Source organism: Mobula birostris, chromosome 8 (assembly GCF_030028105.1).
Source record: "Mobula birostris isolate sMobBir1 chromosome 8, sMobBir1.hap1, whole genome shotgun sequence".
Classification (NCBI taxonomy): domain Eukaryota; kingdom Metazoa; phylum Chordata; class Chondrichthyes; order Myliobatiformes; family Myliobatidae; genus Mobula; species Mobula birostris.
In genome coordinates this window covers 31,330,336-31,347,734 of record NC_092377.1, presented here as the reverse complement: position 1 = coordinate 31,347,734, position 17,399 = coordinate 31,330,336, and the positions used below count along the sequence as shown (strand labels likewise).

General features: G+C 41.1%; 1 protein-coding gene across 1 annotated transcript in view; it reads right to left on the bottom strand.

Annotated features, from left to right (window-relative positions):
• The window catches only part of LOC140201215 (potassium channel subfamily K member 12-like), a 146,131-nt gene that overhangs the window by 66,274 nt on the left and 62,458 nt on the right, over positions 1 to 17,399 (bottom strand). Inside the window, exons 2-3 of the mRNA XM_072264956.1 lie at positions 14,490 to 15,760; positions 11,088 to 11,203 (exon numbers count right to left, since the gene is read on the bottom strand). Of these exons, the coding sequence (XP_072121057.1) occupies positions 14,862 to 15,760 (899 nt within the window). The 3' untranslated portion in view covers positions 11,088 to 11,203; positions 14,490 to 14,861. The remainder of the gene's footprint in view (positions 1 to 11,087; positions 11,204 to 14,489; positions 15,761 to 17,399) is intronic.

Genomic DNA, 17,399 nt, shown 5'->3' with positions numbered 1-17,399 from the left:
TGAACTTACTTGGGTGTGATTGATGAAACATAAAAATGGGTTTAGAAACCAAGCGGCACAAAGAAAACGGGCTAAAAAAAAACAGAACTTGAAAGTAAGTTAACGCGCAATTGTAGAGCTGACAACGTGATTTCGATTCACACTTTTTAATCTGACAAATTAAAAAAATGTCTTGGAAACTTTTGCAGTTAAAGCCACACTTCTGAGCCCAGGCAGATATAACTTGGACAAAACCAAACAGAAAGGGATTTCAAGTATCTGATACAGGCACTGATAATATTAAATCCCTGCTTCATTGACAAGGAGAAGTAGATTAGTAATTTAAAGATTTATCAAGTGGTTATTTTGTGAATCTTGCTGACCATGGCAAAGAGTGGAATCCTTTCATTTCATATGCTTCTAGGATGAATAATATTGTCAAAGCAGAGGACAAAAACAGAAACATTCAGAAGACAACTATACATGAATGCAAGAAGGTGTTCATTGGCAGTACAGAATCACAGTCTATTGCCCAGAGTAGAGACATCTAAAACTAAAGGGCTTAGGTTCAAGGTGAGAGAGGAAAGATTTAAAGAGCACCAGAAGGTGCATTTTTCACCCATACCGTCATGGGCGCATTGGAACGAACTACCAGAGGAGATGGTAGAGGCAGATTCGATTATGTTAAAAGACATCTTGACAGGTTTATTGCTAGGAGAGGCTTTGAGGGATAGGGACCATGTGAACACGAATGGAACAGGTTCACGTATGTACCTTGCTAATCATGACCCAGCTGTGCATAAGGGCTTGTTTCTGTTCTGTGTAGCTCTTTGACTCTATGATATATGCAATGTTGGTTTCCCTCAAATGATCAATGAATGACTAAGGTTAAAATATTTCTCAAAGATAATAATCTCTAGATTATTTGCAGTGCATTGTGCCACTAAGTGCAGAAATGGGAAGATAATGGCATGGTATTTTGGAGCACAGGACCATTTCTGGGAGAGGTGGGATCTGTAGAAGCTGCATGGTTTCTATCCCAAAGACCAGGCTCATTTCCCCTTGGGAAGGTTTGCTTGTGCTGCTGAGGAGAGTGTAAACTTCACTAACAAACAACAACCACTCTCCTTTCCTCTCAGATTCCCTTTCTCCTATGGTCCACTCTCCTCTCCTGTCAGATTCCTTCTTCTCCAGCCCTTGACCTTGCCCACCCACCGGGCTTCACCTATCATCTTCCAGCTAGCCTCCTTCCCATCCCCCCAGCATTTTATTCTGGCATCTTCCCCCTTCCTTCTCAGTCCTGAACAAGGGTCTCAGCTTGAAATGTTGACTGTTTTATTTATTTCCATAGGACCTGCTGAGTTCCTCCAGCATTGTGTGTGTGTGTGTGTGTGTGTGTGTGTTGCTTTGAATTTCCGGCATCTGCAGATTTCTCATGTTCAGAACCTGAACCCACTTTTAGAAGATAAGAGATCAAGTCGCATCTTGAAGGACGAGGATTGATCAGGGAGTTTGGAAGGCTGTGAAAATAATGGCAAGAAAGAAAAAAATTGCTTAATGATTCAAAATTTAATGCAAAAAGCCTGGGAAATAAAAGTGTATGTGCACAGGTCACAGACTTCCACCAATTACTGAAATGACTTAAGGCATTCTGCTTTATTGTTTTCATATGGGATAAGGTAACAAAAAAAAAGGTGGTCAAGCAATAATGGTTAAGGACAGATGTTTAGCTGTTGGGGGGGGGCGAGGGGGTAATGATATACCGAGATCAACAAAAAGAATCCTGAATTAAGGGTCAACAAAGTAAAAATAGCACTGCTGGGAAGATGTAAAGTTTCTTGTTCAGAAGATGGTAGAAGAGAAAATCTCTGGACAATTTTCAACCAAGTACATTATTCAAAGGTCAATGACAGAGGAATCCAATAACTCCGACAGAAGTTGTGATAGAAACAGAGTGTAAAGAATTCCTGAATGTATTCGGGAAAACTTTACCCATCTGTATATAGAAAGCTGAGAACGATTGATTTTAAATTAGCGTTTTGTGTCTGTCTGTCTTCAGGGAAGAAGGGAAGAGGCATCAATATAGACATGGTCGTGAAAAGAGAGTGTAAAATAAATAGACGTAGACAAGAAATATTAAGGAGTCCAGCAACTTTAAAATGGATAAAAAGACAAGTTTGGATAAACCAGGCTTATAAAAGAAGTGGGAGGAAATAGTAAAGGGTCAGAATGTGATTTACTAATCCCTCTGAGCTGCATGCGTGGTGCTGGAGGTTATAGGCCCACAGATATATTATCATTATCTAAAGAAAGGAAAGGATATATTACTAGTAATTACTGGCTCTGAAACAGGTTTTACAGATTTACACTGCAGTCTGTGAAAGCTGACGTTATGTCTGTGCCAAAGAGGAAAAAGGATGACATAAACAAATAAGAAGGAGTTGTATTCTTCACAATCCTTTATAAAATGATCACGCATATTTGAAATACTAATTACAGTGCGTATTGGGGAAGATATCTAATGCGGGGCCACTCGATGCTACTTTGTGAGGTTGAAAATTACTGCGAATTTATTCAATGTGAAATCTGTATGTCTCTGCAGCGCAGCCTTCGAGATACGCCTGACCACTCGCCACTCATTTTGGCAGACTACCAGCCATTTAATCGGACCCACTTATTGTGATAATTATGTAGTTCCTGCACTGACCACCAGTTCTTATCCTGGCATCATTCAGTTCCTTTTACACAGCAGAATTCCATTAAATGACTCTCACTAGTTGATGTGCTTACTGATAGTGGCTTCCAGGGAAGGGTTTGGGGAGTGGAGATGGTACTGAGGGAAGTGGTACTGGAAGGAGGGACAAAGATGGAGAAGAATTAGCAAAATGGAGCATGGGGAAGGGAGATGATGAGGTGATGAGTCTGGAGCATGGAGGGGGAAGTGTGGAAAAGAGAGTGGACAACAGGATATATTTTGTGCCCACATGAGTGTATCTGTGTGTGGTTAGTACATGCTCAGATGTATATGTGCGTGCTAAGTCCAAGCAGCAGTTTGGATCTTCCGACTAATGGACTTAGGCCACAGTCTATTTAGATGGTGCACAACAGCCACAATAATAGTTACAAACAGGCAACTTCGTCTGATCAAAAACAAGTTATACTTGGCACCCAAGGGACTGCCTCAAAAGAACAGAAAACCTGTACGGCTATTTAAACCCAACACAGACAGAGATTAGAAACACCATTAGATCAAAAATAAAGAACAGGAACAGGAATAGGCCAATCAGCTCCCCAAGTCTGCTCTGCCATTTAACAGAGTTATGCCTGATCCGTCATTCTTTAAATCCTTTCTACAACCCTTAATCAGGACATCAACATGTTGTGTATATTAACAATTTTGGTAAAGAGCCATTACCAAGAAGCAGACATAAGAGTCATTTAGACAAACACAGGAACTACCAACAGGGAGGAGGAACAGGAGCCTGAAGACCCATACTCAATGACTTAGGAACAGCTTCTTCATTTTCACATCAGATTTCTAAATTGTCCATGAACATCAATATTCTTTTTTTGGGATTTATTTGCTTATTTTTGTAATTTATAGATATTTCTGTCTTTGCATTGTACTGCTGTCGAATAACAACAAATTTCAAGTCAGTTGTAATGAATCTGATATGATCCTGCCCAGGCAGATAGGACCAGTTTCATCTGGCATCATGCTTGGCACAGACACCATGGGCTAAGGGGCTGCTTATGTGCTGTGCTGTTCTTTGTCCTTAATAATAATTGGATCAGGTTATACAAACAGATCAACTCTGCTGGAACAAAAGGAACTGAGAGAACTGAGGGCGGATTGATGAAGCATTTATATGAAGACATCATAACTATATTTAAACTCTGAAGCAATATAAAGATATGTTGAAGAATTCATATATGAACTCTCAAGGGTACCATGCTCATTTTCACTTAAAATCAAATGTCAAGCCAATTTTATCACTTAAATTGCTGAGGGGAGGAGTTCAACAAACTTTAACAATGTGTTAGTGTGAATGGCGCCAAGTGACTGGACAATGCGGATAAGAGAGCCCAACTCCATAGAGATTATAGAGTGGTTCTTAACCAAGCTGTAGAGGATGAAAAATGCCCTTCTGAATCTGAATGCTGATTGAGTAGGGCCAAAATCTTCATTTTGCAGGTCCTGACCCATGCCACTGTTAGCTTACCCTGGATATAAAGAGCCAACGCCATCTGTCAATTAACACTCATACATGTCGTATTCTAAGACAATTTATGATGTAAAGTCACAATCAGTAATATTTCAAGTGATCATGAATAAGATGCTACACGCAATCAGGAAGACTTCCTAATGGCCAGAGAAATGGATAATCTTTAGATAATGAAGAAGATGTTCAAAAGGCTCTATTAGAATAATGTCAATCCCCAAAAAAGCAAACACAACCTAATGCAGAAGGAAGTGACTTATTTGATCTGGAATATATGCCAGTTAAAAAAAAAAGTTGTAGTTGGTGTAAAATGCAGAAAACCCTCAGCATTTGCTGAAATTCAGTCATTTTTAGGTACTGTTCAATATTATGCCAGGTTTCTGCACAACCTGGAAAAAGTACTGACATTGCTCATTAACAACTGATAAACCATAGCACATCCATAGGGGAAAGGGCCAGCAGAAAGTCTACAGTCTTTGTAAGGAGAACCTTAGCAGCAAATCCTCTTTGGTGAATTATAGCCTTTAAAAATAGGCTAGAACTTGTTTGAAATGGATGTTATCAACACAGACTCAAGCAATGGCCACCAGAGTATTAATGCTTGTTAAAATGAAGAAAGAAAGAAACAAATATATTTGGAATCTTGTGGCTTTAATAATTCTTGCCAGTGAGACCATTGACTGTGATTACTGACCATAATCCTTTTGTTGCCCATTCTTGGATCCAGATCCCTAATCACACAGTGTGAGCTCACAAATATCAAGGTGCTACATTCTGTCTCAACATGATTCTGACTTCAGATATAAGGAATATAAGCAAAATGATGTGGAGGGTGCTCTGCCTCATATTGATGCATTACAGCAATGAAAATAGCAAGGGTGAAGTTTTGAAAGGAGTGTATCAGTGCACTATGGGCAGTTAAGTTAATGCCTTTCTATCACAAATCAGAACTGTATTATATGGGGTCAGAGTGATTACAGCTAAAGGACTATAAAGCAGAATGACAGAAGCACCCCATTCCAAACATTTAGTTACAGTGAATGTGAAGACATTATCTTGAGCTTTTGTCTTTTGGCATGGCATGACACAAGAATTTAGTAAAACTGGCTAGCAGAATATACCATTGGCCTGGACTGCAGAGCACAACCACCACCAGCATGTGTTAGAGCATGGAAGTTTCCAAGAGAGCTTATTCATGTAGGTTCTAACGTCCAAAGTGCAGGGAGGATGTTTTTGGTGCAGATTGACAGATACTCAAATGGATTTAGGTAAGGATGTGAGGTCATGCCCATCTAGTCTGTTCAAAATCACAAAAACAGAACCCAGTTCCAGTTTTGTAACATGTGGCCTTCCTGAGGAAGTTGCATCAGATAATGGCTTAACTAATTCATGAAATGAAATTGAATAAAAAGCCACTTTACTTCCCCTTACTATCTAACCTCAAATGGGGAAGCTGAATATCTATGTACCATAAGGAAGGCACTAAAGAAACAAGTCATGGAAGCTTCATGATGTATCAAATTGCTGTATTTCTTTTATCCTCCAGAATAATATAACGCTCCATTACAGGGTGCACTCCTGTGAAACACCAGTAACTGAAAACTTGTGATGCTTCAGATCTGGCTCAGTCAAATATGAAGGGAACATGGAAAAACATGGTAAACCATTAAAAAAAACTTAAACACAAGAGATCCCACAGAAATTGAAAATCCAAAGCAACACACTCAAAATGCTGGCGGAACTCAGCGGCCCAGGTAGCAACTATAGAAATGAATAAACAGTCAATGTTTTGGGCCGAGAATTTTCATAAGGACTGGAAGGGAAAGGCGAAGAGTGAGGAGGACCAGCTAGAAGGTGATAGGTGAAGCCAGGTGAGTGATGAAGTAAGAGGCTGGGGGGGGGTGATAAGAGGAAGAGGCAAAGGGTTGGAGAAGAAAGAATCTGAAAGGAGAGTGCATCATGGGAGAAAGAAAAGAAGGAGGGGCACCAGGCAGAGGTGATTGGCAGGTGAGGAGAAGAGGCCACGGTAGCCTAGTGGTTAGCGTGACACTATTACAGGTCAGGGTGTCCTGGAGTTTGGAATTCAGTTCCGGTGATGTTCTGTATGGAGTCTCTGTACCTCCTCCCTGTGGAATGCATGGATTTTCTCCGGGTCCTCTGGTTTACTCCTGCAGTCCAAAGGCATTATTGTTCCATGATTATGTTAGGGTTAATTGGGTTTGTTGGGAGGTTGCTGGGGTGGTGTGGCTCAAAGGGCTGGAAGGGCCCACTCCACGGTTGTATCACTAAACAAACAAACAAATAAATAATAAAGTGAGAAGCCAGGATGGGGAATTGAAGAAGAGGGAAGGGAGAAGGGAAACATTATCACTAGTTGGAGAAATCGATGTTCATGCCAACAGGTTAGAGGCTACCTAGACCAAGTATGAGGTGTTGTTCCTCCAACTTGAGAGTGGCCTCATCATGGCGGAAGGGGAGGCCGTGGACCGACATGTCAAAACATGAATGAAAATAGGAATTGAAATGGTTGGCCACTGGGAAATTCTGCTTTTTGTGGATGGAGCTGAGGCACTCGACAAAGTGGTCCCCCAGTCTAGGTCGGGTCTCACCATTGCACAGGAGGTCACACCGGCAGACCAGATACAGTGGGCGAGCCCAACAGATTCACATGTGAAGTGTTGCCTCACTTGGAAAGTCTGCTTGTGGCCTGAGTGGAGGGGAGAGGGGAGGCGAAAGGAACACCTCTGCCACTTGCAAGGATAAGTGCCAGGAGGGAGATTAGTGGGGAGGGACAAATAGACATGGGAAGGACGGAGGGTGCAATCGGGTGTAGGCAGAAAGTGGGTGGGGGGAAGATAAAGGTGATTGGTCATAGGGTCCGTTTGAAGATGGCAGAAGTTGCAGAGAATGAGGTATTGGATGTGGCGACTCTTGGAGACTTTAAGACTCCATCACTCTTAAGGTGGTTGGAAGATGGGGTGAGTGCAGGTGTCTGGGAAATGGAGGAGATGCAGGTGAAGAAAGAGGACATTTCTGATCTTGAAAGGAAAGACTCATCCTGGGAACAGATGCAGGGGAGATGAAGAAACTAGAAAAGGCAATGCCTGGGAAATGAAAGAGATGTGGGTGAAGGCAGATTCAATGGTGGAGGAGAGGAAACCCCATTTTTTGAAGGAGGAGGATATTTCTGATGTCCTGGAAAGGAAATCCTCATTTGGGGAACAGGCATGGCAGAGATGAAGGAACGGAGAAAAAGGAATGAGCAAACATGCTGTATTGGGAGGAGATTCAATTTACATGAGAAATTTAGGTGTACTGACTAGTTATGTCAGAAGGGAGAAGATGAGCTATCAAGGTGACAATGGAGAGATACAACTCCAAGAGTTATTTTGTTGGTGAGAAATATTGAAGATGATCAGTTTGAATATCTGGTTGCAGTGAGTCCTACAGATGATGAAGAATCCAGAACATGACTAAGAAACATTAAGTTGATGCCTCGAGTCACAAAATCGATGCTATCAACATCAGTAAGCTCAGCACACCATTATAACTACAAAACTCACAGTCAAAGCAAAGATAGGTGACTTGGTTAAAACTGCCAGATTTGTAAATATATTAAACCAGTTTAAATGTTACCTTTTTAACGAAGAAGAACTGTAGTGTGTGTAAATCTGTGTGACAATATTCATGTCATTTTCCATCCTGTATATTGTGAGAAGAACCTTTGACTAAATTGATCACACTGTATTTAAGCGCCTTCTGCTTCACAGCTTTCAGACTATATTCTCCACAGTGCACACTGTTGGGAGCTAAGAATCCACTGCAGACACATATCTTACGTATGCCATTTGATAGTAGGTCAACAATCATAAGACCATATGACATAGGAGCAGAATTATGCTATTCAGCCCACCAAGTCTGCTCCACCATTCCATCATGACTGATCCCGGATCCCACTCAACTCCATACACCTGCCTTCTCACCATATCCTTTGATGTCCCGACCAATCAGGAAACGATCAACTTCCGCCTTAAGTAAACCCACAGACTTGGCTTCCACCACAGTCTGTAGCAGAGCAGAGCATTCCACAGATTCACTACTCTCTGACTCAAAAGTATTCCTCCTTACCTCTGTTCTAAAAGGTTGCCCTTCAGTTTTGAGGCTGTGCCCTCTAGTACTGGATATACCAACCATAGGAAACATCCTCTCCTCATCTATTCTATCTAGTCCTTTCAACATTCAGTAGGTTTCAATGAGATCCCCCCACATTCTTCTAAGTTCCAGTGAGTACAGGCCCAAAGCTGCCAAACATTCCTCATATGTTAACCTCTTCATTCCCAGAATCTTCCTTGTGAAAGTCCTCTGGACTGTCTCCAATGACAACTCATCCTGAGATATGGGGCCCAATCAAATTATAAAAAGCAGTAATAGGATGCAGAAATGGAATTAAGTTGTAGGTTAAAAAAAACACGTGAAAGGTATCACAGTTGATAGGTTTTCTTTAAAAACACATGAAGGAAGAATGGTAAAGGACTTTCTCATTAAGAATTATAATTACATTAGAGCTAAAAGCCTGTTTACGTGCTGCACTATTCTGTGATGGGTATTATGAAAATGGAAGACTTGTTATGTAAAGTCATCGTGTTCATTTTCACCGAAGGGTAGGGGATAACCTACCAAACATACAAGAAAATTTAAAAATATCAAAGAGAAAGAAGTGCACATTATAATTCTTAAAACAATAACGGAGAAACCGATTAAGTCAATGACATTTCTAAGGCCTGAAGGTTTCCCCTCAGCTCCTACCGGAAAATGATTCCTCAAATAGATTCTACTGAAAATTATTTTAAAACAGACTTTTAAGACATTGTGAAAGGTCAACTATGAGGGCCCAGCAGAAATACTTCATTGAAGGGAGGGTGTGATTGAAAATCAGGCTGACTTTTAATTCCCAGCTGATTAAAAAGAGTCAGATTTCAAAACATCAGCAAAGTAACTACTGACTGTAGTTAATACATTTTGCATTCTGATGATTCCACACACTAAAATGAAAACATACAATATTTGTGGTTACTGTTATATATTTTTAAGCCACTAAAGTGCATTGGCCATATGGAATTAAACAAATGAATAAAGTCATATTGCACATAAAAATATTTCCACCATGCTCCATTTGACTGCATCTTTCTAAGATGCCAGAGATTAATTTTAATGACTGAGAATTATTTTTAGATGTACTAGCAATCAGAACATCTTGAGCTTCTAGATATTTGTGGCAAACTACTTGAAATGTTTACTTTAGTTTATTTTGAAGAAACATCATAGGTATGATCCTGTCGGTTAATGTAAGATTGACAGAATCGACACATTTTGTGAATGGCACAGCCCACTTCTCCAGCAACCCTGGTTCAATCTTGACTTTAGGAGCTGTAAGTGCGAAGATTACGTGTTCTGCCTCTGATTTCATGGGTTCCTGGGTGCTCCAGTTTCCTCTCAGATCCCGAAGTCATTGGCGTTGATGAGTTAATTGGTCAAGGCAAGATGTCTAGTGGTAATTGAGTGATAGAACCTGGGGAGAGCCAATGAGAATCGAAGGAGCATAGGGGAATTTATTGAGGTTTGGAGGCTGTCCCGTGATTTGGCATTGACACGATGAGTTGAAATGGATCCTTCTTCATCTAATGGAAAAAATATCCAACTTTCTCAAGTTTCTTTTGATCCAGGTCAACTGAATTAAAAACTAGCAAGGTAGTGACTCACTATCACCTGCTTTACACTTTGCTCAAAGTGAAAAAAATATATATTTTATTTCTGTTTGCCACAGTGAAAGAACCATAGAACACAGGCTATATTCATAGTGCAATATTTTATTAATAACTATATTCACATTTAGGTTGAGCGCATAAGATGTTGAAGGCATGGGGTGAAAGATACAAAATGCTTTTCTGAGATTTTCCGAGTGGTCCCTTGTGATTCAAGTTCATCTGTGTATTTTTACTACTTATTCCAAGTTGCTTGCTGGCTGAGGTAAAGCAACAGTGATTCACTGCTGACTTGCTGCTTATAACTTAGAGGACTTTTTTAGCTGCATTTCAAACTAACTCTGATTATATAGGCAGGTAACTAACAGGTTCATTTTTAACTATTAGTAAAAATAGTTAAAAACAAGTAAATTTTAGTCTGTCAGTCAGAAAATTCACAAAAATCACTCGATTTCATTGCTATACTTCCACTGTATTGTAATGGATGGCTTCAAAAGCATATAGGAATGGTTATTAAAAATGGGGAGAAGGGAAACCAGTTCCGCCATTCGTAGGAATACATTGGACTATTGAATTTAGAAATATTATAGGAGCTTCATTGTATGCAGGGATATCCATTTTGTCAGATATTCTTAATCCAAAGTCTGAATGTGCAATACTGCCATATATACTTTTCTTCAGTTTTTGGAGATACAATACTTCGTTAAGTAATGGCTAAATAAATTGTACAGGAATATATTCCGACCTAGAAATGCCAGCCTGTCGGGTGAGTGATAAATTGCTTTTCTAGACCACCGGGGAGCATTTTCTTATGCACCCACGTGTCTGAGAACAGGCAGTGTATCTGTGCTGTGTGAACCTCACAGTGCCATACCCACACCGACAAGCAATGGACGCAAACTGCCTATGCTGTAGTTGCCGATTCAGGTGATGAGGTTTCACATACAGTGTAACCCGATGACTAACATGTTTCCTCTGCTCTGTGAAGATAATCAGATGGTATATTATTAGCACCTGGGTCTCCTTCATTCAGATACTTCAGTTGCATAGGTTCAACAATGAACTACTTTTATCAAATGAGAGTAATGGCACCGTACACAATGAAGAAAAAGTGATTACATACCAGCCTAACAAACATCTGTGAGCTTCCCATCCTATGCACTGCTAATTATGTCTTACACCGTCTTCTTCCTAAGACTCCTGGCGCATTCATTGGCTTGTTACTCAGGACAGGTTAGCCTTCAATCATAAGAGTAATAAAATAAAACTATGGCATTAAAAACAGAAATGCTTGAAATATTCAGTGTGTCAGACAGAATCCATGACAAGCAAAACAGTTACCGTTGCAGATTCATGATCTGTCATTACAGTCTGAGTTTGGATTCAAGACTATTGACCTGAGAGATTTACATTGTTTCTCTCTGTTCTAATGTCACATCATCTGCTAAATTGAAGCATTTCTATTCAGATTTCAGATTTCTAGCAGCTGCATTATTTTGATTATATAGTAATTATTTAAGGAATTTCATTGTCCGGGTTGTGCTTTTCTTACATTCTGTTCTCTGAAAGAGTCTCATTTCCTTATTAGGACTTGTCACCTGAAGCATTACATTCATTTCTTCCATTTGAGGTATTCAATTCACTTGTTAATGAAATACACAGAAAATAAATGTTGATATGTGCCCTTCAAATGAACATTATCCAATGGTAATTCCCTTGCTTTATCATTTTTACATTGTAGGGCCTCATCCAACTTCCATCATGATTCTGGCATGCTGTTTGGGTTGTTTAACCTAATAGGCTGTTCCACTTTGCCCAATGGACACCTTGAAATCTGACCCCAAAGTTTCAGCTTTGCTTTTCCAGCATATCACCTTGAGGTCCTGTAATGGCTTGACCATTTTTATTTTGCCCTTGTTTCACCAGTTCACTGACTGTGTCGATGCTGGAAAAGGTCGTGATGCGTGGTGTTTTCTTTTGCCCATTGTTGCATTTAGTTATCATAAAAACATTGGATTAAAAACAGGCAAAATGCCTCAAACTCAACACTATTTGGCACTGCATTGGAAATCTCTGTACTGGAGAGCATGGGAAATGGAAATTTTCAGGCTTACCACAGCAGGTGAATGTTTCTAAGATTGTAGCTAAAACACGTTGAAAGGAAAGGCTTCTTCTACAGAAAACATCATAAAGACAAGTAGAACAAAACTGCATAACATTCATCTCACACCCTTCCTCCTCTCTACAACCCTGTTTTTATTTGTTCAGGACCTCAGTAACCTCCATGCTCTGTTTTGTACTGGAGCAGCATTCTGCGATCTTCATTTCTGTCCAATCAAGGTATCCAGCTAGTTCTATTTAACACTACAATTGCTAACTGATACTTTTGGAATTTACTTCAAGTAGGCGCAGTTGGAAAAATAATCTTACTAACAGAAAGTGGTGCAACAAAGAACTGAAATAAATTAACTTCGGACTCTTATTTATACTGTACACCTGTGTAGGACAAATCCGCTAAACATGTCCATCTAACAATATTCAATGTGAACAAAATGAATGTGAAATGGTTGTGCAGTGTGTCCACATGTACAATGCGACAACCATCTCTAGCAGCTCCATGATGGGGGGAGGGGAGGGCATTAGGGTGTCGAATAGATTTTTGAATAGCAGGGCAATTCATGGTTATGGTGAAAAACTGGTTTAGGTAGAGCTGAGCCCACAGTCAGATCCACAATGATCTTATTTAATGGTGCAGCTGGCTCAAAGGGCCAGATCCTGCTGCTATTTCTTATAGAAACATAGAAAATAGGTGCAGGGGTAGGCCATTCGGCCCTTCGAGCCTGCATCACCATTCAGTATGATCATGGCTGATTATCCAACTCAGAACCCTGTACCAGCCTTCCCCCCATACCCCCATCCCTCTAGCCACAAGGGCCATATCTAACTCCCTCTTAAATATAGCCAATGAACTGGCCTCAACTGTTTCCTGTGGCAGAGAATTCCACAGATTCACCACTCACTGTGTGAAGAAGTTTTTCCTAATCTCGGTCCTAAAAGGCTTCCCCTTTATCCTCAAACTGTGATCTTGAAGTTGGGGAAGAGAGGTGTGGGTGGATGCAGTCCTTTGGCGGACTTCAGGTACAGTTTGCAATGATCCTATTGAATATCAAGCACACTCAAATGATGTGTATTGCGGTCTCCTGTATTTTAAGGCCTTTGGACAGTCGCTTCTCCAGAATACTCTGTTGTATGGAGTGTCTACTCAACTGGCCAGATAACAGAAGATGTTCCACACATTTGCATTTCAATGTTGCAGTTTTTGGGCATAAAATGATGTAGGATTTTAATGAACATATTTATAAAACCTCTTGCTCAAATCAATGGAAGTGACGCCTGCACATTTATAATCTTTCATCAAGTCTGTGTTGGACGTCTGAGTAGGACAGAAGTTCCTTGCCTCCTAAATTTTCCGCAGATAAGTTGCAAGTGAGCATCAACTTAAAAATCACACAGTTGTGTCTACTCAGACATGACCAAATCTGTCAGTTGTTTTTCAAGTATTGTCTGACAAAAGCCTTAAATGTCTCTTTTGTGCAGGATGAAAATCTCCTTTTATTCATTAGCGGGATGTGGGTGTCATTTATTGCCTAACCCTAAATGCCCCTGCTCTGAGAAATTGCTTGGCCACATGGTCCACATGGAACGAAGGAGGATGAGAGGTGACTTCATAGAGGTGAACAATATGATAAGAAGTCTAAATCAAGCAGACTTTTTCCCAGGGTGGAATGGCGAACACAAGGGGACATAATTTTAAGGTGGGAGGAAAATATAGGGTGGATGTCAGAGTTAAGTTTTTTTACCCAGAGAGTGGTGGTTGTGTGGAATGTGTTGCCAGGGTTGGTGGTAGAGGCCAATACAGCAGAGACATTTAAAATACTCTTCAGTAAAGTGTAGACCTATGTGGGAGGCAACGTTTAGATTGACCTTAGAGTAGTTAAAAGTTGGCACAACATCGTTGCCTGAAGGGCCTATACTGTGCTGTATATGCAAATCGACCAGTTACTCACAGATCCCTGGCACACTTTGTATTTGGATTGCACTTAATTTTAGGCAGTTTTGCCAAAGACTGAAAGAGACAATAATCAATGGTTTGAAATGAATTATTCCAGTTGGAGGAATATGAAGGGGTAATTACACAACTGTGGCCCAGTGGAAAATCTGGTCAGAATCTGAAATGATTGTTTAATCAGTTCCATTTATCTTCCTGTGAGCCCTGATTGTTTTCTTGTCCTGTTTATTGAGATGTAGAATAATTTTTATTCTGCTGACTACAAACAACAATATTTTCTGCTATTTGATTTCCCATTCATTGGCATAATTAATATTTGAAAGCTATATCATTTCCAATACAGCCAGGGCATTGCATTGTCAGGTTTCAAATAAAACAAGTCCAGCCCTTTCTGTGGCATGTATGTGAGAACCAGAGACCAGAATCTACAGGCATTCACTGTGTGTTTCATCTTACTTTAAATACGAAGGAGAGTTTCCCCATCAGGCACATTTCTTTAAAAATGAAGAAGTCAGATGTTGAAGATTCAGAGAACCTTTGAACAAGCTGATCCCGTATTGGTTGAATTGACAATTATCACCTTTTGGAGGAAAACGTTTTATCCTTCCAGGAAGTACTGCAAGCAACAAAAAAGGCAATTAGGAAGAGGATATACCCCATAAATTGGGACTGAAACTCTGATGTAGCCTCCGACGATGGAGCGTATGTGGACTGAGTTGTAATGATTCTCATAAAGCTGTGCTGTAGTAGACACCAGAATGAGTAGCTGCTGATATAGTTGTTGAATTAAGTCCAGCCACCTTGTTTGCTGGTGAGGCCTTTCACATATTACCTGCTTTCACTGGTTTCTGCTAACCTGTTATTCATGATGGCTAACGCTCCCACCCCTCCCGAGAAACCGTTCTGCCTTGTGTTGACACAGACTGTCCGGGGATAACCATTGGCCGTTTCCGACAGCTGCTTCTGCAGGATGGCAAGTGACACCTTGTTGGATGCAGTCAAGTCTCTCATGGAGATCATTTCCCCAGAAAGCCTCCTGCCCTCCGCATCACTTTCACACGGCCCATCTGTTTCCGACAGGACATGGCTCCTACGGATTCGAGACTGTCCTGGCGTAATCGCGTTGCGGCGCCCAGTGCGCATCTTTCCTCTCTGGCACCTCGGGCAGCAACTACACTCCAGTTTCTTCAGTAGCCAGTTGAGGAACTGCTTGATCACAATGGAGATAACATTGAAGAGGGAGTAGATGCAACACACCCCAAGTAGTATGAATACAAAATTACCAAATCTGTACAATCCCTGATTTGTATAGGCCGCATTCTGGCTGCTGACAAGATCCCCAAAACCAATAGTACTGAACGTGACAAAACAGAAGTATAGTGAGTCGGTGTAATTCCATCCTTCTACTGGTGTATACATAGCCGAAGCACAGCAGGAGATTATAACGGCAGCAATCCCAAGGATTAGCATGACGTAGTACACAGATGGCTTCCATCCAGTCAGGCCGGCTGCATCCATGAGGGTGGATTGGCGGCCAATGATGGGAGGCAGAAGACCTTTATGCTGCAGCTGTCTCTGGTAACACGCCTTCATGATGAAAGCCAGCAGGGTGATGATGCGCTCGAGAAAGAGGTTGAAAAACAGGATGGTTCCTGCACATCCGAGAAGGCCATAGAATATCAGGAACACTTTTCCTGCCACAGTCGCTGGAGTTGTCATGCCAAAACCTACAACAACAAAGAAAAAGGGTGGAATTTACGGTTTTCCCATTCACACCTACAATCCTTTTCACAAGTAGTGCAAATTGTTTACCAGATATTCTAGCTCAGTAACCCTACACACCAAATACACCCATGCAGGCATGCTCTGCATTTATAATGATATTTCTACTTACTAAACAAATGGTGAGAGCCATGGTCATAATGAATAGCTGGTCAGTCTTGAGGGTTTCTGAAATGCTGGGGTTGCCCTGCACCCACCACTTGTGCTGGCAGCTCATTCCACATTCTCACCACCCTCAGAGTGAAGAGGCTCCTCCTCATGTTCCCCTAAAATATTTCACCTTTCACCCTTAACCATGACCTCTAGTTCTCATCTCTCCCAACTTCAGTGGAGAAAACCTGCTTGCATATACCCTATCGAAACCACTCATAATTTTGTATAAAATTATCAAATTTCCCCTCATTCTCCTACAGTTCAGGGAATAAACTCCTAACTTTTCCCTATAAATTAGGTCCTCGAGTCCTGAAAAGAGTGGATGTAGTGGTCACTCCAGATCCAATCAAAGGTGTATTTGTTTGTCTTGTATGTCTTTATTATGATCACAAGTCACTGCTGGATACAAAGAACATAAAGTACTGTGGGACTATCTCAACAGTGAGCTGCTCGATTGTGATGGAGTTGGACTTACTGCATACTGTTGTTGTGTTGTTGCCTGGACTTGCCATGTACCATTGTGCCAAGATGGCGCATGGTTCAAAAAAAAGGTGCGAGTAATTGTCTTGGATGTTTTGGTGACCGCAAGGCCCTGTTGGACATTGAGACATAGAATACTGCAAGTCTGGTTCATTGGTGAAACCAACAACGGGGGTGCTGCAATGCCTTGGTTATGGCAAGGACCAAGCCCAAGCCGTGGGCTCACCTGTGCCAGCCGACCAGAAGAGGAGATGTGGGGGCGGTATGAGAGAGCCTCTGTGGGGCGCTCCAGAATCCGTCATTGGGCTGGGGGCTAGTCCCTCCTAAATGGTGCTGCCCTCTAGTGTTCATTCAGTGCTGCCCTCCAGTGTTTGCTCAGTGCTGCCCTCCAGTATTCACTCAGTGCTGCCCTCCAGTGTTCGCTCAGTGCTGCCCTGCAGTGTTCACTCAGTAGAATAAATTACCACCAATTCTACGGTAATGCCACTCAGGGACTTAAGCTACATTATATTTTTTCTTTCAAACTGTAAGTTTTTCTGAAATGTGCCCTATGTGCTATTTATGCTATGTGTTATGTGCAAGGTGCTGTGTGCTGTTGGTAATGTGTTTTGCATTTTGCACCTTGAGGAACAAAGGAATACTGTCTCTTTTGGCTATATTCATGTATCATACAGAAAATGCTGGAGGAATTCAGCAGATCAGGCAGCATCTGTGGAAAGGAATAAGCAGTTGATGTTTCAGGCCTAGACCCTTCACTGACTGAAAAGGAAGTGGGAAGAGGTCAGAATAATCAAGTATGGTTGAATAATAATTAAACCTGAACTTGAACATCCTTGTAAATTTCCTCCGCACTCTTTCAATCTAATTGATACCTTTCTTGTAGTTAGATGACGAGAAATGCACGTAATACTCCAAACTAGGCCTCACCAATGTCTTATAGAAATAAATAAA